At 45.2% G+C, this 22,572-nt stretch overlaps 3 protein-coding genes across 4 annotated transcripts; all 3 read right to left on the bottom strand.

The window, feature by feature from the left end:
- Window positions 1–34: 34 nt before the first annotated feature.
- On the bottom strand, window positions 35–8,706 carry jam2a (junctional adhesion molecule 2a). 2 transcript variants are annotated; one of them, XM_084668358.1, is made up of 11 exons: window positions 8,329–8,706; window positions 3,984–4,049; window positions 3,561–3,671; window positions 3,255–3,404; window positions 2,702–2,889; window positions 2,306–2,408; window positions 2,099–2,203; window positions 1,927–1,939; window positions 1,284–1,355; window positions 999–1,032; window positions 35–780 (listed from the first exon to the last, which is right to left on the bottom strand). In XM_084668358.1, the coding sequence occupies exons 1-11, from the start codon at window positions 8,378–8,380 to the stop codon at window positions 742–744; spliced, it is 933 nt and encodes a 310-aa protein (XP_084524484.1). In that variant the 5' UTR covers window positions 8,381–8,706; the 3' UTR covers window positions 35–741. The 2 variants fall into 2 exon arrangements, with proteins under 2 accessions (XP_084524484.1, XP_084524485.1); XM_084668359.1 differs by lacking the exon at window positions 1,284–1,355.
- A 1,285-nt stretch (window positions 8,707–9,991) lies between these two features.
- Window positions 9,992–12,730, bottom strand: mrpl39 (mitochondrial ribosomal protein L39). Its single transcript, XM_084668080.1, has 10 exons — window positions 12,529–12,730; window positions 11,911–12,117; window positions 11,670–11,809; window positions 11,400–11,499; window positions 11,213–11,280; window positions 11,009–11,121; window positions 10,827–10,892; window positions 10,434–10,587; window positions 10,277–10,324; window positions 9,992–10,189 (listed from the first exon to the last, which is right to left on the bottom strand). The coding sequence occupies exons 1-10, from the start codon at window positions 12,566–12,568 to the stop codon at window positions 10,073–10,075; spliced, it is 1,053 nt and encodes a 350-aa protein (XP_084524206.1). The 5' UTR covers window positions 12,569–12,730; the 3' UTR covers window positions 9,992–10,072.
- Window positions 12,731–13,996: 1,266 nt separating this feature from the next.
- On the bottom strand, window positions 13,997–18,835 carry LOC146261086 (ras-related protein Rap-2a-like). The gene is made up of 2 exons (XM_084668455.1): window positions 17,944–18,835; window positions 13,997–14,608 (listed from the first exon to the last, which is right to left on the bottom strand). Exons 1-2 carry the CDS (start codon window positions 18,255–18,257, stop codon window positions 14,371–14,373), a joined length of 552 nt encoding a protein of 183 aa, XP_084524581.1. The 5' UTR covers window positions 18,258–18,835; the 3' UTR covers window positions 13,997–14,370.
- Window positions 18,836–22,572: the final 3,737 nt, after the last annotated feature.

The following is a 22,572-nucleotide window of genomic DNA, read 5'->3' on the forward strand; positions in this document are numbered from 1 at the left end:
ATGCACAATTATACACACACGTGACAATTTGCAGTTTGATAAGAAAAACTACTCTTTAATTGAGTGCATATCATAATGAACAAACTTAACTCATCCATACCTTATCTAGAAAACATACACTCAGGTATACAGACACACTTTGGAGAACACAGTAGCATAATAATACTTAAGATGCAAGTAAGGCAAATGTTGACAAAGAAATAGAAAAATAAGGTCAACCCAAAGCAAAAGGCACAGGTTATCAGAGACCATGCAGGCACATACGGGTGACAAGGGTTCTTAATCAGCTTAAATGGCAGCTTCAAAACATTTACAATATGTCCCAGTTAAGAACCTGATGCATTTAAAGCAGAGCAGAGGAATACAAGTTTAAGGTGGTGGTGCTGTACACTGTGGTTCCCTCATGTCCACAACTTGACATGTTGTATGCCAAAAACATTTCAGTTTTTGGTTACCCAAATTGTAGTTCATGTTTTGGCCAATGGAGGGGGATAAAGACTTTTCATATTTAGTCACCAGTGGGGGTGAGAGTTCCATGTAACTTCACAAGGAGGAAAAACAGGCTTTGTTTTCCCAACAGACAGGCAGAGAAGCCTTGATGAGATGTCTATTTTTAAACTCCATGAGGAGAGAAGAGTGACTGGGCAAGAGAAACACAACTTCAAGGAACATCGATGAAGACTCGTCCAGTGTTGGCACAGCAATATGAACCTGAAGCAGTGTCTGGAGAGGGCTGGATCCTTACAGCATGAAGGACTGAGTGTGTTTAAAGTCTTGAGGCTTAAAAAGAAGATTAGGAAATGAAGCATTCTGTGTCTTATGCAAATCATAAATCATGTATACTACATGATCTAGCTTTTTGCTGAATCATTTCATCAATTGGGTCCCGTGTGCAATGCATGAGCCAGAGAAACCCGAATCAGCACTTGTCTGTCACAATCCACCAGTATTCAACTCACAAAGAAATCAGCAGAAAAGCAGATTGACTCAACACTCACATTTTGTGGAGGAGCACTGTAGTTGGTGTTGGGCCTGGAAGAGAAAGAGAAACAATCTATAGATAAGACTATTGGGAATACCCAAAGCAGGATAAAGAGATAAGCAGCCGCTGTAGCCTGAACATCGACTAGATGTCTGAAACTAGTTTCTTTGCCGTGCCTATTTTGCTGGGGGAAGGGCTTTTATCAGAAGTCTTTGTCAGGACGTGGTTGGTTGTGTCTCTTAACGGAGTGAGTCTGTCGGCCATTTTAGGGTCTGTGTGTCTGTCTGAGGGTCAGACTCACATGTCCTCTGCTCTGTGGAGGTTCTGGCTGCTGATGTGGGCCACACCGTGACACTGGGGGATCCAAAAGGACCTGCAGTGGGTACATTTACGGGGGGGTCGTAGGACAGAGTTGAGTGCAGGGGTTGGGGCAGGGGGCAATTTAGTTTCACGCTGCACACCACATGCTTGGGGGTTACGGTCAAAACACAACCATACGGAGTGGGAAAGCCAATCGCAATGCTGCTACAGTTGTGTTAGCCAATTCAAATGAAAGAGAGGGGGGACCTGTGGCGGCAGCTAATCCGGTCAGTGATCCAGTCAGTAACTACTGCAGCCAGTAATGGAGTCCTTCAGTGTTAGAATCTGTTTTTGACATTATCTTTGGTCTTTGACCTGACCTAGTGCATGTCAAGTAGTGGTAAATGACAACACAGATTCTCATCAACTGCTCAACACCTGTTAAGTGTCTGTAGTCTGTATGCACACAACCAGGACAACCAGACCCCCACTGCGTTTACACACACCTGTTAGACTTCACAAGCCTGACCCAGCATTAAACTTATGCGCGCGTGTGTGCGTTTGTTGGAACAACCACTCTCACTTCTGGCGAGCAGTGTATGTGGGCTATTTTTAGTCAAAGGAGGAGTGACACTCATGCTTACCGTCCTTTTTGCCCTGGACAGAGAGAGAGATGGATTGGAGAAAGGAAAGAAGAGGGTATACATTGAGAGACTTGTAAATATGGACACAAACAATAAAAAAAATTATATCCATCAACCATATACATTGTCAGATGACTAAAGGGACACACACACAAAACATGCAGAGACTCACTGGTGAAATAGCCATTGCGGTGGGCATAGAAGCCTCCAACTCCACCGATGGCGACCAAGCATATCACCACAACTGCAGCTACGACCGCTGGGATGTTGACATCATCTGAGAAAAAGAAGATGCACAAAATCTAAAATGTGTGCATACCAAGACACTCACTCCACCTTAAAAAAAACAACAAAAAAACACCCTCACACAGTCACATACCTATCTTCATGCGTTTTCCCTCACACATCTTGGATGGTCCCACTCCATTTGAGGCCTGACAACTGTACTGTCCAGTGTCTGTCCTGGACACCGTCCTAAACTCCTGAATGGGGAAGCGAGAAAGGAGGGTTATACATTTCATTTTGGCATTTGGCAGACGCCCTTATCCAGAGCTACTTACAGTAAGTACAGGGACATTCCCCCCCGAGGCAAGTAGGGTGAAGTGCCTTGCCCAAGGACACAACGTCATTTTCACATGGCCGGGAATCAAACCGGCAACCTTCCGATTAATAGCCCGATTCCCTAACCGCTCAGCCATTTGACAACCTATAGAATAACACCCCCAAAAATGTGCAGGATGTGTTGAAACTACTGGTTCAGGGTGCCTTCTCTCACCAGGATGCCCGTCATAGGGTTGATTTTGTAGGTGGCGTTGGCTAAGTGGGAGGGAACCAGGGGCTGGTCATCCTTGTACCAGGAGTAGGTGGCAGGGGGGATGCTCTGACGGTCCCTACAGCGCAGCTGCACCACAGAGCCCGTCAGTGCTGAGCTGGGGATGTCACAGGACGGGGTGTGTGGGGGCACTGTAGGACAAACACACAGACACACAAACACCAGGATAGCATCAGACAAAGGGACAAACAAATACTTCCGACTGCAAGTACAGCAAATCATCCAAGACTAGAAGTGCAACAGTTCTAACAGTATTTCAGTGGTGTTAAGAGCCAAGGAACGGTTTGTATTTTAACCAGACAATGCAACAATACTCCTATCAACGACAATAGTACATAGCTCGATAGGAGAATGTTACAATAACATCAAATTTAAGTGCAACATCTTAATCAACAGTTACAATTGTCAGTCAACATAAAACAGTGCAGGGAGGAAGAAATAGACAGGACAAACTGACAAGCAGGCAGATAGTTAATAGGCAGACAGACAGCCCTACCCAGAACTTTGAGGGTGATGTTGGTCTCTCCCAGGGTCAAAGTGTCTAAAGGGGCGCTGATCTCACAGCGATATTGGCCGGCATCTTTCTGGCTCACCCGCCTCAGTGTCACCGTTGCCCCCTCAATCTCCGCTCGGCCGGCAAAGTTTCCTGGGAAGCACGATAGCGGATGAGGGAAAAAAAAAAAAGATCCTTCTTCCTGAAACACGTACTGATGTATCTTAAATCAAGGCATGCGGGGGGAGAGAGAGTGACAGGGAGGGAGAGAGAGTTATTGGGAGGGAAGAGGAAAGAGAAGGATCATACCTCTGAAGTCGCCTTCAAAGTAGACAAATGACACGTCCGTGTCTTTCTTCTTCCACTCAATGCGTGGGTTCTGCTCTTTCTCTGTCTTGAACTCGCAGGAGAGAACGGCATCTGCATGCAGACAGAAAGTGTGGGAGAATTAGAGAAAGACGCAGTAAATACACAATAAAATGACACTGGGAAGGGATAGATTAGTGGTCCTCTACCTGGTCCTCAGAACCCCCTTGTACTGCAAGATGATTCCCTCTTCCAACACACCTGATTCAAATGAAGGGGTCGTTATCTAGCTCCGCAGAAGCCTGGCAACAATCGTTCATTTGAATCAGGTGTGTTGACGCAGGGGAGCACCTAAAACATGCAGGGCAAGGGGGTCCCGAGGACCAGGGTTGAGAACCGCTGGGATAGATGGGGTGACCATCTTACCTGCACCTTCACGGACCTCCACCTTTGGCCGGCTGGTGAACACAGTCACAGGAATGGTGGGTGGGCCTGTAAAACAGATTAGGGAGAACAACAGTGAGATTATCTTTGCCTGCAGTACAGCTGTCATCCATGAGGGGGCAGAGGAATCGTAACACATGATGAAGACAGGCACTTAGTGGGTGTGAGAGAGGTTCCTTGTATGCGGCCTCAGATGACGATGGGATTACCAAGAGGTGTAATCCTAGGAGTTAGCCAGCCTCCGTATGAAGATTTAAGGGATGTGTAAGGAGAAGTTTAGTGGGTCTAATTTGAGCTGGCATGTAGTTGATGGCCTCTGATTGGCGTTGAAATGTATTTCTGGCGTTCAAAGGCTGCCATTGATTCATGTTATCTTGACAGGAACAGGAAACAGATGCAACCCTTCCTGCAAGCTGATTGGTGAGGCGGTCAAGATTATTGTTTTGTCAGCCTGCTTCTGTTGGCAAGTCGCCTTGGGAAACGCCTATTCTGCATGAGTAAAGTCTGAGATTTTTCGATGGTTCATGTGTGAATGCAAAAAGAAACACATGCAAGACATGAACACACTGCCTTTGATTGTGCGCTTCATGTTTCAGAAGATAACATTTACATTTGTTTCATTGAACACCAAGATGTACTGTGTACTTAGCAATTACAAGCAAAGATTAGACATAATCGTAAACAAAACCAGTGTAGTCTTGTTAACCTGTACATTGTTGGGCAACATCCCTTGGGTTGCTTAACAAACAAGGTGTTTGCGCTTGGCACACAGCTAAGCCATCAGTTTATCAAGATTATCGGAGGACACCTCATCCCTATGAAGCACTTAGGTCAGTTGCCAAACACCAGCCCTCAGAGCTGGCCGTGAGCTAGCTCCCTCTTTGATGGGCCTTGTTTGGTGTCTGCTTCCTGTGTGATTCTATTAGCAGACCAGGGTAGGGAGCAGATAGTGGAAGGTCAACGGACTGGCTTAAGTCATTGTCCTGCTGCGGCTGTGGCTGTGGCTGCTGGAGGGCAGATCTTTAGAGGAACGGTGGAAGTCAACACAATAGCAGTGGAGAAAAACACAGGAAGTGTGTGGAGACCACAGGAAGGAGACTATTATGGGTGGCCATGACAGGGCTTAGTGTAAGCTAGGCCCAATATTTCCGCTATGTCCACAATACCATAAGACCTAATGAATCAAGCTCAGCACACGTTGACACGTGCAAATACATCAAAGCTGGAGTGAAGTAAACATTTACCTCTTTTCCGTAACTTACTTTGACATTATAACAGCATCTTTTTTTTGGCCTTGTTTTCACACGCCCTCAGAAATTTCAATACCGCCCAAGATAATAGCAGCATCATGTTTTGGGGTCCCCATCCTGCTTGCTTGCCTGCGTGTGTTGTTATGTGTGAGTAACGAGGTTATCAGTGCAGCTGGTGTAGGGAGTGTGGCCTTGCAGCGAGCGCCTAGACAGACTTTTCTAAGAGCCTTTGTTTTTCTAAATGGATGAACACAGGCAGAGAAAGAAAGAAAGAGAGAGAGAGAGAGAGAGAGAGAGAGAGAGAGAGAAAGAGGGGTAGGGAGAAAGACAAATAGAGAGATAAAGAGGGAGAGGAAGGAGGGAGGGAGGGAAGGAGGCGAGGGCGAGAGAAAGTAATGGAGGAAGATGGAGGAAGAAAGAAGGCTCATATTGGGAGACATGGATGGTACTGAGAGGAAGAGGATGAGACAGAAAAGTGAAAGAAAGAAAAAAAGGGAATGAGAGAGAGAGAGAGAGAGAGAGAGAGAGAGAGAGAGAGAGAGAGAGAGAGAGAGAGAGAGAGAGAGAGAGAGAGAGAGAGAGAGAGGAGGGAGAGGGAGAGGAGAGAGAGAGAGAGAGAGAGAGAGAGAGAGAGAGAGAGAGAGAGAGAAAGAAAATGGATATATTCTATGATGACGGTAGCATCCCGTTGCATTGAAGAAACTTGTCACAGTGTATCAGCTGTGGTGAGCGAAACCTCGCTGAGGGTTGTCTCTTAGAGGAAGCGGAGATGCAGCGACCTGACACAGGGCCCACACTTCTCTGCCTGCCTGCCTGCCTGCCTGCTGCTCTGCCTGGACCAACTGACCTGTCTAAGCTGTCACACACACACACACCACCAACACATAGCACGCACGCCGTGAACACACAAAAGCACACGCACGCACACCCCGATTTCAACGACGCATAACCAGCCTGATGTCACAAACGTACACACATATACTGTGACTACACAGACAAACACAGACACATGGGCAAACACTTCTGTCACACACTATACACTTCACTGTACATACTCACTGAGGTCCGGCCCAATAACAGAACTTCCACATCAGAATCAGAAAGGGTTTTATTCGCCATGAAAGTTCGCACACACAAGGAATTTACTTTGGCAGGAAGGTGCATACATTCTAACTATACTAAAAGTACAAAGTCTAATTTATACTAAGGGGCTAAAGTAGTTGGACTTTGTACTTTTAGTATAGTTAGACTTGTACTCCACATGCGCACGCACACACACACACACTCAGTCACGCATGTGTTCACTCACTCTGACTGTTCTGGGAGCTTTAAATAAAGGTCCACCTGCAGCGATCTCACACGAAGTCTGTGGACATTCAAAGGCATACATCTACAGAAGAGACAGCCAGCCCAGAATCCAGGGACAGAGAAAGGACAGTTTGTGTGTCTGTGTGTGTGTGTGTGTGTGTGAAGGGGTGTGGGTGTGTGTGTTCCCCCCCTTGAGAACAAAGCCTCTCTGTATCAGTGTAACCCTGCACTCCACTGTGTGCAACAGCTGGCCTCGTCAAGCCCTGGGGGTGAGGGGTCCTACAGGAGCCCCACCCTGGCGTACATACCCCGAAACCACAACAGCCGGTAGACACACTACCTACCCAGCTGTATGAAATAATCCCTACCATCTAATATTACACAGGCTTCAATCGTGTTTTTGCAAAAACACACCAACTCATAACAGTGAATAGGATAACTGTAACCGTATCTGGCTATGCTTCCTGATCCAGATTAAGATGATTCATATCATACTGCCTATTCCAGGGTTCCCACACCTTGTTTCACATCCAATTCTGTGACTTTTAAGGATTGTTTTCCTCAAATTCAAGGACTCAACATTGCGTGTTTTGCTGCACAAATGGCAGGTGCTTATCTCCCACTGGGAACGTTTTAAGGCAGAGCCTGTTATGTCTGTAGGTCTGATACCATGGCAGTGGCCGCTTTGTCCAAAGAACTGATGACCCAATCTGTGACATTGGAATGTAAAGTCACAGTAAATATAATATGAAAGTTTCTTGACGGGACAGGAGTGGATTAGATGTACTGAGTTATGCGAGTGGGAGAGTTATCTTCACACATTTGAGATTAATCAGAGGACTTGAAGTTAGGGAACTGTATACCCACTATTAAACATAACTTCTACTGTATAATATAGGCGATACTGTATATCTCAACTGTGGATTCCAGTACTGAAACAGATTCTGTTTTTCACTGTCAACTTTTCAGGTCTTATTTTACCTTTCTAGATTTCACAAACTTAATAGGATTTTCAAGACTTGTGGGGACCTGCTATCCTGATGAGCAGAAACGGTATAGCAGGCTCCATGACCATGGAGCAGAGCAGAAGGAGCTGCTTAAGATAGATCCATTAGTCTGGTCTAGGACGACCGCAGAACCACAACGCTGCAGCCTCCGGGACAGGCGGGAGCCAACAGGAACACTGGTATCAAGCAGCAGGACGGGAACACAGTCTGGGTCCTGTGGACCGCATCTAATCAGGACTGGAACAGTTCAGACGGACCGGCCGTAGGCTGCCCTGGTCTGCCGTGTCTGCGGACCTTCCCAGAACAGTGTGTTGATGCCAGCAGGGCTGGGGGTGGGGGCCTGGGGGTGGGGGCCTGGGGGTGGGGGGCTGGGGGGCACACCCTGGGTCTCCTCGACTGGACAGCGGCCAACTACAACTCAACACCACCCGCTGTGGTCCCCTCTCAGATTCACAGTGGAACATACTTTCATGACTGGCCACTCACGGGAAGTGGATTAGATGTGAAGATCTATAAATCTACAGGAACAAACTATGGAAGATATCCTCCTAATATTGCTGTTCACCTAGCCAAGCTGACAGTAGTTTGAAAACAGCTATGATCATAACAATACATTGAATGATTAATTAGGTGGACATCCATTTTCTTCTTAAACACACACACACACAGTCAGACAAAGCTTCATGCAATTTACTTAAGGGTAGAAAGCATCGCAAGCTTATGATATATTTAAGTCCTCGTTGACGGAATAAGGCTACTTACACTGTATAATTAGGATGACAATAGACAGCAACAGTGACGCTTTCTCCATCATCAATTCCTGATGTTAAAAATATACGTCCTTCCTCGAAAGGAGAGCTTCTTCTGAACCTTCGCGCCTATTCTTGCACTTATTCACAACTCCAAAATCCAATTAATAATCGAAAATATTTTCCAACGTGGGGCATTCCATTCGAGGTCGCACTTTCGGACCCTTTTGTAAACTATTTAGCGCTTCGGCCACGACGTAGTCAGTAGCAGCGTGGGTCTCCCAACCTCCTCAGGTCTCCTCTTAGTAATTACACTGTGATATCGGCTCTTCGATGTCCTGCTGTCGCGATCGGAGAAGGTTCTTGGATGAGTGGAAGGGAGGGGTGGGGGAAAGGTACTAACCATGGCATGTGAAGAGCGCAGCGCTGTGTTCAAGACGCGCACTACACTTGTGCACTCCTGCGCTCAACCAATGCCACCCCAGCTCACTCTCTGGCAACAACATCGAACGTAACTACTGAATTAACGCTTAGATAACACTTGTTTGTCTTGCTTTACTATATAAGAGGTTAAGGAAAGTGACACCTGTGGGTAGGTGTGTGACTTTGGTGGTTTACAAAAATTGATAATAGCTCACAATGGTGTAATTAAATTTGACTGAGACAATAGAAGTCGTACTGAAAGCAATTCAAACAACCCCAAAGTTAATTAACCATATAAATCTGAGATATTTTTTCCGCTCATCTGCCTTTGCTATTTTAACCCCGATTAAATGTCAAATGTTCATTACCCCATTTTAAGAGTCCCTCTCAATTTAATGAGTATGAAAAAGGTGACATAAACCTTTGTTTTAAAAGTCCAAAACATTTAAAACTCAACAACTTCTGAAGATTTTCCAAACATTTCTCCCAATCATGTTCTACAATTGCCAGGAATTCTTGGCGGTGGTGGAAACATTTCAATTGCTGTATGGTGGGGACACATGGGTGGGCATATGTCTTTGGGTGTGTCACACACACACACTGTGAGTGTAAAAGTGGGGTGTATGAGTATGGCCAACAGCTGTGAAGTCACAAACCTTCGACCTCAAGTCTCTCTAGGCTTCTCTTCAGGGAAGCGTCACCATCCTTCTTCCATAAAGGGCCAGGTCAACGTGTGGTCCGTGAAACAATTACAAAGAACATCCTTAAAATGATATACATCTACAATAATACCTAACCTCAGTCTGTCAACTGACCAGGTAGTTCTGACTGATCTAGTTCACTTTCTCACCCCTCCCCAACACACACACACACACACACTCCTTCAACACCTGTCTGAGAGTGACAGACAGAGCAGCTGCTCTATCCTGACAGTCAGCCTCCACACACCACCGCCTTTGTCTCAGGGCAAAGTGCTGACTGTTAAATACCAAAAAAAAACACACCCACCCAGACACCCCTTTGACTTACATGTTGTCAGCTGAGCAGTTAAAGACCCATGCAAGCACACCTCACAGTGAAAGCACATTATTATACCTCGCTCACTGGACACAGTGGTCTGTCACAAACAAGCAGAGAAGTTATCCAATTGTGCTTTCAAGTTGAAAACCAAGTATATATTAAATGGATCATGCACTTTTCACAATCAGCACATATATACACATACATATACACACACAAAAATGTGTCAATAATGAGTTGAAACATTAGTTTACATTTATTGAACAAATATAACAAAGATATGCAAGTATGTATGCATGATGTGCATTTATGTTTTAGTTGTTGGCTGCCGGGGTGGGAGTCTCAGTGGCGGGGGGTGGAGTCACAGCAGAAGGGGGTGGGGACAGCGCATCTGGAGCTGCTTTATTGGTTGTTTCTGTAGGCACTTTAAGCTACAGGGAGAACAAACCAGTGAGATTACAATATCAACTCCAGTTATGTTTGAGACAATTCTGAACATCCGTGCAAGGATACCTTACCAGCTTCTCAGCCCGACTTCTAAGCTTCCTCCAAACTGTGTGATGAGCCTTTGAGGGGGAGGGGGGCAGAACAGGGAATTATTCTCTGACAGAAAGATCCACACATAAAAGGGACATATAGCTTTATGTCTGCACCTAAACAGGTGTGTTATTGTACCTGTAGCTGTAGGGGCAGCGAGAGCCCCTGCACGCGGCGCTGGAGACCCCAGGGACCCTTTCCCAGAGTGTGGACGGCCGTCACCTCGTACTGGGAGCATAGACCCGTCCTCGCCACTAGGGGCCCTCCGGTCAACAGCACATGGTCCCCACACCTAAAAGACAGACAGTGGGTCAATACAGGTTGGTCAATTTCCCGAGGGCATCAAATTTAATGAAACCTCCCACTATCCTTGAGATTCAAACACACTACCAGCAGAGGGTGCCAACCGCGACACGTCACATGTCCGTGTTGTGGTTAAACCAGCATGGAGAAGTTTCAGTGCACAACTGTGTTGCAGGAGTGTGTAGTATGTGAGGTACCTATTTGTGTGGGTGTGTCTGGGTCTCTCACCTGTAAAGTGTCACTGTGCCTTTATCGCTCTGCGCTGCCTTCTCCTCCACCTCTTTCTGTTTACACCTGCACACCCACCCACACTTATTAGAAGACTGCACTCGCATCTTTTCTGTAGAGGAAAAAAACTAAAAAATGTACGATACGACAGAAAGAAAGAGAGAGAAAGGAAAGGAGGGTACCTGCTGTGGGAGAAAACCTCCAGGGCTACAGAGGGCACCACCTCCAGAGGTTCCCAGGGCAGGTCCCGGTGGATCAGCTGCTGGACTCCCTGGGTCAGGGACCTCAGAGACTCCTGGGGGGCAGATCAGACCATGTCTACAAGACATCCTACAGACGGCACCGACACAAAAGGAAAAAACATGGATGAAACGACCCTCACGTACCTCAGAGGGTTCCCACGAGTCTAACTGTGGATCCAGCACCACATCACAACAGAACGCTCCTGCCGTCACTGTGGACAGAGATGGAGACAGGGAGGCGTGAGGGACAAACACTGCTGCATAATATCCCAGGACAGTATATCAAATGTTTACTCAAGTATTCAGACCCGTGTGTGTCCAAGGACAGTACCTGGCACCTCTAGGATTGGGAGCAGCTCCACCGTGAAGTCTTCCTTAAAGGCATCCTCCAGCACCTGGCCCAGCAGGCCTGCACATGACCTCCAGTACGCCTGGCCAACAGCAAGGGGAGGGAAGACTTACAGAGCAGCCAGGCACATCAGTTAAACCAGACCGTCTTAACTTGGTACAGTGTCTGGCATCACATGGGTTGTCCACCATCGCGAGAGACAGGTAGACACCTGACACTGAGTTTGGCAGACAGGACAGTGGCAGCCAGTACCTGGTTGACCAGCTGGGGGTCAGAGTCTTTGAAGGTGAGCAGGGATAGGGAGCAGGACTGGGTGAGGGGCTGGTGCAGGGGCCAGGGCTCCCCATCCACTAGCGCCAGGGCAGAGTTGGTGACATGCCACTCTGTCAAATCTGAGAGGAATAAAGAGCCAGTCATTGTCTTATTCAGACACAGCCAAAATCTGAAGACCAATCCCTTCTGCGCACACACAAATTTTGTTTACTGAACTTACGGCGTGCGCAACTGTGTGGAGTGGACATTCCCTTGTTCATGACGAGCAGGGTCCCTTGCAGACCTTGTCCTTGCAGGGTCACCTCTATCTTCTCCGTGCGGGGATACAAGGCGCGTTGCCGAGCCTGTTCACGGGAGAACACCGCGCTGCGCTGGACTCGCAAGTCGGTGGCCAATGGACGGACAGCCGCTACGCTGGACGCCAGACCTGAACGATGCCAGGACGGAATACGCGATTAGAGGGTTATTCTAAACGTTTCAAGCAGTTTGAGCGGACTGCCCACCCATCCCAAAAATACTAGCTAGTTAACGCTTCTGTTACCAGTTGTTCTCACAGCTGACTGGAGAATGACAAATAATACAGGCTTTAAACCACCTAGTGTCCTAGCTAGCTAGCTAGCAACAAACATTTTGTCAACGTTTACTAGCCAATTTCACATTTAGCATTAGACACATCATCGACCTCATCTCACAATTTAAACATATTTATAGATTTGTATGACATTAAAACAAGGAAACCCCAAGGTCACACAGGGAATATCAGAGCTTGCTCGGTTTCTATGGCCGGCTAGCTCTTAGCTGGCATTGCAGTTCTGCATAAAAGGGATGGTGTACTTACGGCGCAAAAGAAGTTGACACATGGTCCTCCTACACGACATGGTGTAATATTCACTGTACAATTACTTAAATTATGTAATAGTTCAATAGCAAAGCTGTGCATGGAAAATATTTCAGTTTTCTGCAGTTGACTTTAAGCTACAGAAACTGTCAAAAGGACGCCATGCGTACTCGGGTGCAAGTCTTATTTATGTCCGTGTTGTATGTCGGGCTAGTTATAAGGGTTCCAGTCATCATCGTAGAGTGGAGGCTGTTCTACGACATGGTCAGTAGGGGTAGCTGTTGCTGTATTTCAGATATTTCCTCAATTTGATTTAGTAACTGTTGTTACAAAAAAAATAATACTGTTATTTTCAACTCCAAAGCGCTTCACCTTTCCACACGGGCACCCACACATCCCACGCACTCCATTAGTGTCCCTGTCATTCTCCCCTTCTTGTTCTCTCTCGACAGGTGCTGCTATAAATTGTCTTGACTGTCTGTGCCAATAAGCTGCCATGGTGAAGTAAAATAAGATCAACGTTGGTTATATCATTCTTAAAGTAGGACGAAGGAAATGTTTGTTGCCACAACTTGATAGAGTTCCAGGACTGTAATACAGGCTATGTGACTAATGCTTGTTTAAATAAGACTAGGATACGTAGTTGGCATTCATAAGGAGGAATGTTTGCTAATGGATCTAAGACATTGGGCTGTAGAATGGAGCTGGATCCAAATGCAATAAATTAGGCCTGGCATCCTATGAAGTTTTATGAATCCTCTAGTATGTATTTCAGTCTTGTATGCATTGTTGATTTGCATTACTGATCTATGGACACACATGCACACCATAGCATAGTGTTTATATATTGGATCCTATCTTGTGTCGTAGCTGCTTCTGTAGCCGTGACTGTCAACACCCTGATTCACTGATAAATCATGTCGGGTGATATCATCAGTCACTGTACTTCCTGTAATTACATGGCCTGTGCCGCCTCCCAAGTCAACTTGCTGTTGATCCTCGGGGTCTCTGTCTCCAGGGCTTCTGCAGGTTTAGGGTTTGAACGTCCTGTTAAGTTCAGATGAATACAGGAGTAACACAGAGGCATGAGTCTTCCAGGAATTGGAGGGTTTTACCTTTAGGTTATGTAGTGTAATTATACATACAATGTACATATTTTACATTGTATACATACGTATACAATGTAAAGATTTCATAAAGGGTCTCCAATGAGCTTGTCAAGCCTTTGGCTTTGTCTGAAGGCATGAAGTTCCTGCTTTGACTCCTCCCACTGGACTAGTGGCTGGCCGTTAAGTTTAGAGAAGTAAATCACATTGAAATTCCCTATAAAGATTTGATAGCAAGCTAAGACCTTGCCAGCCATAACACCAGTGCTGAAGACCAGCTGTCACATCCAAAGATGCTTTTAATCAGTGGCAATGGTGTTTGTTTTGTTTCCCAGGACAAATGCCATTTAAGGATAGTGAGACCTTTTCAAGTTAATTTATTGAGGTGCTAAAATAAAACAGTTTTACCATGTCTCCACAGTTGAGCGCAATGTCCTGTACAAGTAGAAAATCTGTAGTCAGCGATTAATGTAATGAGACAAGGCAACTAATTGACCCACAGACAGAGTCTAACATTAATTGTGTCATACATCTGTACGTCTGTCTGACTAAGGTTTGGTTGTACACATTCAACAACAGTGGAACAGGAAAGTCCAGACTGAAGTAATCAACACACTCACACAAAACCAATTCACATTTGATCGTTTCACCACTTTTGCCACACGAGCTAGTAAATATTCAGAGTTTTGCGTTTGTTGCGCTTGGTTGGTGGACTCTTTCCCTCCGCCCCTCCGGGTCACTGCAGACTGCAGGTGGAGCAGCATGGCTTGTCTCGGTCAGGCAGGGAGGACGAGTCCATCTGCCTGACGATCTCAGTGAACAGCTGGTCTACCATGGTTTTGCTTTTGGCTGAGGTCTCCATGAAGGGGCAGCCCCAGTCCTCAGCCAGGGCCTGGCCCTCGTCACACGACACCTCCCTCTCGTCCTCCAGGTCCACCTTGTTCCCCACCAGCACCACCGGCACTCGCTCGAACCTAGAGAGAGAGCGAGAGAGAGAGAGAGAGAGGGGGGGGGGGGAGGGGGGAGGCATTCATGGTTAATAAACTGTATGTATGGTACATTGAGCAACGAGAAAGGCCATTCCTGAGATCACGGGTTCAGAGGTGAACATTTTTACGAACAACAGAGGTTTTCTGACATTGTGATCACACACACTGGCTTGGACACTGACCCGAGGAGCGCTGTCTGGGAGGAGATGCCATTCTTAAGCTGTCCTTAAGAGCCCTACGCATGCTCTTCATGGCACCATCTCAGGCTCAGAACTGCATGGCTAGGCCCCTCAAAGTACCCTCCCCTTTCACACCTCATGGCCACCAATGGCATCATGCTGTTATGCATTAAAGCAATCTAAGCTTTCCCATGGTGCCCGTGTTTTCGCTCCATTGTTCGAATCCTTTCCTCTCATCTTGTCCCGTTCCTGCCGTGCGCTCCAGCTTGTCTCAGGGTCCCCCAAAGCTCTTCCCCGGACGTGTCGCTGACAGTTCACATCAGAGGAGCCTCCCTCAGGCGGCAACACCAACAGGGAGGAACGGGACCGCTCGTTGAATAATTGACCACATCTAATGGGAAGTTCTCAGAGAGCCTGTGAACGCAGCGCCCGGGCTCCCTGTTACAGACACCTCCTGCCTGGGAACCCACTGGAGGGGGGGGATTTGGGTGTTCAAGACAATCTGCATGTCGCTGATGGGAGAAACGATCTGGATTTCCGCCCGCGAACGAGAACGTTCATTTCCGCTTTTTTTTATGAGGTCCTGGAATACAGACCGTTTGTTGGATGGACTAAACAAATGATTGTCCCGGACGTTGCGTCGCCGGGGAAGGATCCCTTGGGGCTCCTGGGAAACGGTGTCAGAAAGGAGAACCCGTGTCTCCAGAAGGAAGGATCACCATGTGGTGGCTCTGCTCACAAGTGTCTCTCTGACTCAGGAGTGCTGAGTCATGGAAACAGCTGGGAGCATCATCACTGTTATTCTTATCGGCAATTGGGAAACAGGAATCTATCTAGATATATTCACTTGGCATGCACACAACATACCACAAGACACACGCACACATACACACATGCAGACCATGGTGCAGAATGCTTTGCTTTTTACCAGTGCTAAGCATGTGTCACTTTGGGAGTCTTGCAGCCTAGAAGGTGTGAAGTGTGTAGGAGGAAAGTGCCACACAGACAAAATGTCATGTGGCAGAGATGCTGGAGAGGCTCTAAATATAGCTGGCGAAGCAAGCGCCACCTAGAGGAACTGCACAAGAACTGCAGCTGGTCCTACTGCTAGCTCAGTCACCAGATACAAACTGTATGTGCACACCTACGACGTTGCATATCTACACAGTTGTTGAGTGTAGATATCCAACTGGGGAGCTACGAGCCATCATCGATTGTGTCTCTGCTGTACAAAAGATCCTCTGGTCTCAGTTTTGGCTGGGATTGGAAGCGGTCTCATTGTTGAGGGGGGTCTGTTTGAGCTGTTATGAAAAGCATCGCTCCAGCTGGGAGGCAAAGATGGATGCATCGTACAAACGTCCACACTGCAGATGCTCACAGACACTGTGCGAGATGAACATGTTTCCTGACTTCCTGGCTAAAAGGGAAAGGCTCCATTCTTCGGCCATTTCACCCTCAGGCCAGCTTGACGTGGCCAAAGGCTTTGACGAGACCTTCACAGGCAACCTACCCTGCGAACTCGACACCAGCTTCACAATCCTCCGTGCAATTCTACTAATTACAGAGCCGCACACAGTCTCTCTACAGCTCAATGGGCCTCAGGCCTGGAGCTGCTATTGTTCTTCAGCGTTCATATGTCCTTAATTAACAGGGAAACTGGCCTACGCAGTAAACAGGCCTCACCACTGGCTTAGCTGTTACTGCAGTGACGCAAGCCACTGTAGATAGCAGAGTTGGAGAATAGAGAATATTATTTATGGTCTCAAGGGATGCAGTCACTGTATAGTTTCAAACCCCCCCCCCCCACCCCCCTTCTCCACCCCCCCACCAAGCAGCTGCTTCTGATGGAGTCTTTCACAGTAACTCCAACTCTTGTTGAAGATTTATGACGCAGGCCCAAACCTACTTTGAAAGGCTATATTTTCGAGGCACTTAACGGCAAACCAGGACACCTCCAAGAAAATAGGTTTCTGTATGAAGAGACGTGAAAAATGGGAGAAAGAGGGCTAATAAAGACAGAATATGCACAGGATACAGAAACCTGTTTTTGTCGGTGTGAGCCAGTGTACTGCTGATGTGAGTCGGGCCGCAGCACACAGTGGGTGCTTGGAATACAGTAGCTATGTGAGGAGTTCAGAACTTATAGGTAAAGATCTCTTTCACCAGTTTTTAAGACGATATACTAGAGAGATGCAGAAGGAATCCTGTCCAAGCGATTATTTCGCAAACAGTGACTGTTCTCATTTGGCACCTCACTCGCAGGCCCATTGAAGTACAGTCAGTACAGGATATGGGTTGGGCCTCAGTGTTTAGCAGTTCCCCCCTGGGAAATGTTGTTTCAGTCTCCATCCCATTCCTCATCTCTATACACTTAACGGCTCACTGTGAATATGCTGTTATTAGACACAGCATAAGCACAGCGTGAGAACCCTCTGATGTGCTGGGCAAACATTGGCCCTCCACCCCATACAATCATAAACCTTAGCAAGCTTCGGAGGAAATCATTAAATCATTACGTGGCACACCCAGTTTGGATTTCCCTGTGAGGGCTCGGTTTATTTGGTTCTTCTGTGGAGCATTGCAGTTGGGGGTTACACCAACAGCATGTACTCTGATGTAACACAGACACTAGCCACTGTCTTTGTCTAAGATGTGAAGACTTGCTTTCCTGAGAATCTCCCTGGGTTATAACTTAACAGACCAAGGATTTGGTTTGCAGGTACCTGGGTTTATATCTTGTTGGTCACAATGCAACAGAACAGCCTTGATGGTACCTCATTCCAGCTCCCTATTGCTTTCTGGGTGCCAGGAGTTAAAATGTTCCTCATTGCTCACTAATGGAGGCCTGATGTCTTCTTGGCTTCCAGCTGAACACAATCCCATTAGGTTCTGGTGAGTTTGCAGAACTCAGCATGATGTGATTTCTACTTGCTGGCTCAGCACTTGCTGTTATTTTAGGGTGAAAATCCCATCTCAGAGATAAATGGCGATATTCATGAAGACACTTTCGTAAAAGGTATAGTGCGTGCTGGATAGCTGCTCGCCAAAACAGTACAGTTTCAAAGATACAAATACACCCACACACAAACTTATGACACCTGCTCAGTCTAGGACTGCTGTAATTTGCTTTTTCATACTCACCTTTTAACCCTGATAATCTGATCTCTCATTGGCTTGATGTCCTGAAAACTTTGTTGATTGACAAGACTGTAGACCAGAATGAAACCTTGTCCGTTTTTGATGTAAAGGTCTCTCATAGAGGCAAACTGTTCTGTTCCAGCGGTGTCAAGAATCTCCAGCACCGATGGAGAGGAATCCACCTCAATCTCTTTCCGATAAAAATCCTCAATCGTAGGGTCATACTTTTCGATAAATGTTCCAGTCACGAACTGAACCGTGAGGGCGGACTTTCCCACGCCACCACTGCCGAGCACCACCACTTTGTACTCGCGCATTGCGCTCCAACGCAATGTGATCTGATCAAAGCTCAAAATACAGTGACATCGTACATCGGATCTCAAAGCATTGCAATATAGTACAATGCATAAAGCATGACATTGACAAGGAAACGCCAAGTCAATTGAGAAATACAATTCCTACTCCACGTCTCATCAAAAGCAAATACAACGATTAAGAAAAAACGAGAAAACAATATTATTAAATAGAGTGACTTAAATATGCGGCACACTACATACAATTGTATAAACTTCCTGTCCAAATCTATAGCAGTCTTATGCGCATAGTTTTCTTTTGCACATGAGCAGTACAGTATATACGGTGCCCCTTCTAAATCGGATCCCTAATAACGTAATCTTGCCTCTTGACTACGTCCTTCAGTCGCCATTTGAAGGAAAAAATAACGGACTCCGTGTTGTCTAGGCTCCTTTGCAAAGATGCCAGCCAGAGCCACATTCAAGCAGGACCACAAGCCCATATTGCTCGTGCGCGTTTTGCACAGCAGGATACTCTGCCGGTGTAACACTGACATCTTTAGACGGAGGAAAGCATCGAACCATAACTAGGATGCTAACTGTTGAACTGTAATGTAAACGACATTGGATGCTGTTTCTATGACAGCAACTTGGTCTTTCAAATGGGTCGTGGAAGAGACTTGCTGTTTGTTTAGACTTTTATTTTGGATCTGGCTAATCTTAAGTCCATACAATTAAACAAAACAAATTATTTGAAGCATACACATGCTCTCATTTTATGTAGGCCTAATGAAAAACAACATGAAAAACCTACATTTAAATATAAATGAAAGGATAACAAACACTGAATAATTGCAGAACACACACATCAAACAATACCTTGCTTATAGCCTAAGTCTACATGTTACGAGCTTTGTGGGTTAAGAATTACGCTCAATGTGTACGACCACCAACCTGCACCCGCACATTTAATGACGCAAGGCTGGAAACAATCTGATCCGTGAGTCTCTGGACCGGACCGAGAAGATATAGTTAACAGTGACGTCACCGGGATACCGATTTCATGCAAGTGTATGGCCATGATGTATATCAACTCAAGATGTAAACGCACGGGAATTCATAACTTACACAAATATGAATGCTTGTTGCATCTCATCATGTTGTGTGTTTTGCTGTCGTTCATTTGTAGATGCTATAGTAATAATCATGCGTATGAGTCCCATGTATCTAGCGCCATCGTGTGACATACAGTTGCAACTTTTGAATTATCGGATATCTAACTACTTTTGCAATTAATTCTCACAATGTCCCCTTAATAAAAGCATTTGTTTGCCGATACTAAAAAGATGAAAGGTCCACCCGACAAACAGTCTTTCATTTTCTTTATTTCTTTCAATAAATTTTACACTATCTTGCTGGAACCAAAACATTTGACTATAGTAACATAAAGTAGCACAAAATATATGCACAAATCAAACATTGAGAAATGGTTACATTGAAACTAAGAATCCAATGAGGGTCTTGGTGTCTGTTTATGTTTTAGTTACATCTTCGATCGGATACTGCATTTCGGATGGCATAGCAGTCACAAGTGATGGCCAGACCCTCCCGTTATCGCACCCACAACACCAGGTTCTGAACTGGAACAGGATACGCGCCAACTTCCTGTACTCCGGTCAACTCTTTTGGCCTCATAATGGAAATTAAAAACAGAAACAATATAATATATATTTATATAGATATATATTTTTGTTCAACTGAGAAGTCACTTCAGTGGAGACCCAGTTCACAACCTTTTTTTTCTCCTATTTTAAGAGCTCTGGAACATGAAACCTTAAGCACGATGGACTAAAGATAAGGCAGAGTGTTTGGATTAGCGTGTCTGCTCAGTTGACCAACTGCTCAGAAAGTGCTTACATTTTCCTGTTACCATTAATCAGTCATTGTCAACACATTTCAATACATTACAGTTCATTTCAATACAATTCAATTCCATTCATAATGCTTGGGTCCATTCACACGGACCCAAACTGGGGACAACCTGAAGTTTGTCTCATGTGCAGACCTTTTTTTTTCTGTGTTTTTCAGTATAACTAAAAACATTCAGTATGTTATTATGTAGTCCTAAAAACATGGTGAGTTTTTTCTCATGCAGGATGCTTAATGAAGATAATTTACTGGTAGTAGTAACTGGTAGTGATTAATACACAGAACGACAGTGTTGCCGATGTGTTGCTAAGAGTGCTAGATCCTACAGTCACATATTACATTTTCTTTTACAGGAAGAAAGTGCAATCCATAACTTTGATGGACCATCAAGCATACAACTTTGATTAACCATTGCCTCTGATGCTGATAAAACCAATGGTCCTTTCTTAGGGGTTTTTACATCTTAACTAATTAATAGACAATTCACTTTTTTATCCTACAGAATATTGGTAACTTTGCCTAAGTGTTACAGATACACCTTTATCGAGGCTGATAAATGCTAATGAAAATATTAGGTCATTAAAATCTCAACAAATAATAAGAAATATTCAAATCTGCTTTACAATCTAGCTTGTGTACAGTGTTCTAGAAAAAAAAGAAAGAATCAACTTAACAATTACATCATTTACAAAAATACCGAACTTTAGTAATTGCAACTTTAGGTTGCCACAGCAACAACTTAATATCGTTATGAAATACTATCATACTAGAGTGAAAAGTACATCCTTTTAAAATTGTATTTTTTTAGTTTTTTTTTGGTAAAATGTAATCTATACAATAAACATTTTATTTTTTAATATTTTTTTTACGATACAAGCAATTTCAGAGCCTTGCTCATTACTGCAATGCGATGACCTGTGTTGATGACAAGGCGAGAAAGATCCAGTAGCTTTCTATTGGTGGTTTATAAGACTCCACCCCTTAACCCTGACCAGCTCCTCAGTTCCTGAGCTGACAGACTAGACCTTGAGAAGGGACCACCGTGCAGAATGGAGCACAGCTCAATAAATTACATTCATTTCCAAATATAATAGGTTACAACATTGTTCCAACTCAAATTTGACAAAGTAAAATAAGATAAATTACAACAAAATATATCTTTTTTTTCACCACACCAAAAGTTACATTAAAACTGTAACTTTTGTGAAAAAAACCTTAGTAAAAGTGAATGAAAAACAAAAGGAAACGTAAGCGTCAAGACCAGTGCCGTATTTTGCTGAACTAGATGTGTCTTGTTGTGGATTGTCTGTGTCAATCAAGCACCATGAATAAACATCATGATTCTGATCAAATTATTTTGAACATGAACAGACACACATTCCCCTCTCTCTCTCACCCACCCACCCACACCTTCCCCCCCTCTCTCTTTCTCTCACACACACACTCCCATGCATCCATGCATGCACACACTCACATACACTCATCCACACACACAAAAGTTGTGTAATACCACAGACATTGAATACACTGCCATAAAGACAGCTAATATAGTATGGAGGTTGGTTTAAAACAATGCTAGTACGTTTTAAAACATATTGGCATGTAAATAACTGATTCTTCTAATGATAGTCTTGACACACATACCTTGATAGTTACATTAAACAACACAATTTGAAATTTATATAGAATACACTGCTATGACCATGAATATAAACTCTCAAAATAAGAGACATATGTTACGTACACACACACATCACAATACATCTTCTGTGTCACTTTTCCCATGTAAACTACTTAAAACCATGGTAAGAATGAATATTACATCATGAAATATTCAACAAACATTCTAGCAAGCTATCCTAATTTGACTGTTGTCTCTCTTTGTATATTTTTTTAAGTGACAAAATAACTGGTTGTGTTGGTGAACGACGTCTACAATGACATGCACATCACACAACTGTTCATGTTTTCTGTAGTTTTGGAGCTTTGCTTTGACCAACCTGTTTCTATCCTGCGGCAAAAAGTAAGATTCTCCGGATGCTTATGGTGGTAAAGGATTTTTTAGGCACTTCTACTGTTTCTCGAATGGAACAGGATTATCGGTGATAGCAGGGTTGACGACTGACAGTCACAGATAGCCCTCCAGTCAAAGTTCAAGTCATCTCACTTGACGAGGATCGTCGAATGCACCTTTCGAGTCTTAGCACTTGTTTCACCCCTCTGTGACACCTGCCACCCCCCCCCCCCCCCCCCCCCCAGGCTTTGTCCTGTGTTGAGGAGCTCAGAGGCCTTGGCAGGGGCCTCTGGGGGCCCCCGGGTCTGTCTGTCCCAGTCTGTCGGCAGACCTCCAGGCCCCGCCACACTGCTAGGGCTGGGCTTCACCACAGCCATCACCACAGCCTCCTCCAGT

The sequence above is a fragment of the Hypomesus nipponensis genome, chromosome 12 (assembly GCF_054491055.1).
Source record: "Hypomesus nipponensis isolate SF chromosome 12, ASM5449105v1, whole genome shotgun sequence".
Taxonomy (NCBI): domain Eukaryota; kingdom Metazoa; phylum Chordata; class Actinopteri; order Osmeriformes; family Osmeridae; genus Hypomesus; species Hypomesus nipponensis.

What these genes read in the sequence shown, in the direction of transcription:
- jam2a (XM_084668358.1), bottom strand. Translation starts at nt 8,380, where the DNA reads ATGATGGAGAAAGCGTCACTGTTGCTGTCTATTGTCATCCTAATTATA. An exon ending in TGTCATCCTAATTATACAGT is followed by an intron (nt 4,050 to 8,328) that starts GTAAGTAGCCTT and finishes TCTGTTTTACAG; the next exon opens with GCCCACCCACCATTCCTGTG. An exon ending in ACCCTATGACGGGCATCCTG is followed by an intron (nt 2,409 to 2,701) that starts GTGAGAGAAGGC and finishes TTCCCCATTCAG; the next exon opens with GAGTTTAGGACGGTGTCCAG.
- mrpl39 (XM_084668080.1), bottom strand. Translation starts at nt 12,568, where the DNA reads ATGTCGTGTAGGAGGACCATGTGTCAACTTCTTTTGCGCC. An exon ending in ACTCGTGGGAACCCTCTGAG is followed by an intron (nt 11,122 to 11,212) that starts GTACGTGAGGGT and finishes TCTGCCCCCCAG; the next exon opens with GAGTCTCTGAGGTCCCTGAC. An exon ending in CGCTGCCCCTACAGCTACAG is followed by an intron (nt 10,325 to 10,433) that starts GTACAATAACAC and finishes TCCCCCTCAAAG; the next exon opens with GCTCATCACACAGTTTGGAG.
- LOC146261086 (XM_084668455.1), bottom strand. Translation starts at nt 18,257, where the DNA reads ATGCGCGAGTACAAAGTGGTGGTGCTCGGCAGTGGTGGCGTGGGAAAG. An exon ending in CAGATTATCAGGGTTAAAAG is followed by an intron (nt 14,609 to 17,943) that starts GTGAGTATGAAA and finishes CTCTCTCTCTAG; the next exon opens with GTTCGAGCGAGTGCCGGTGG.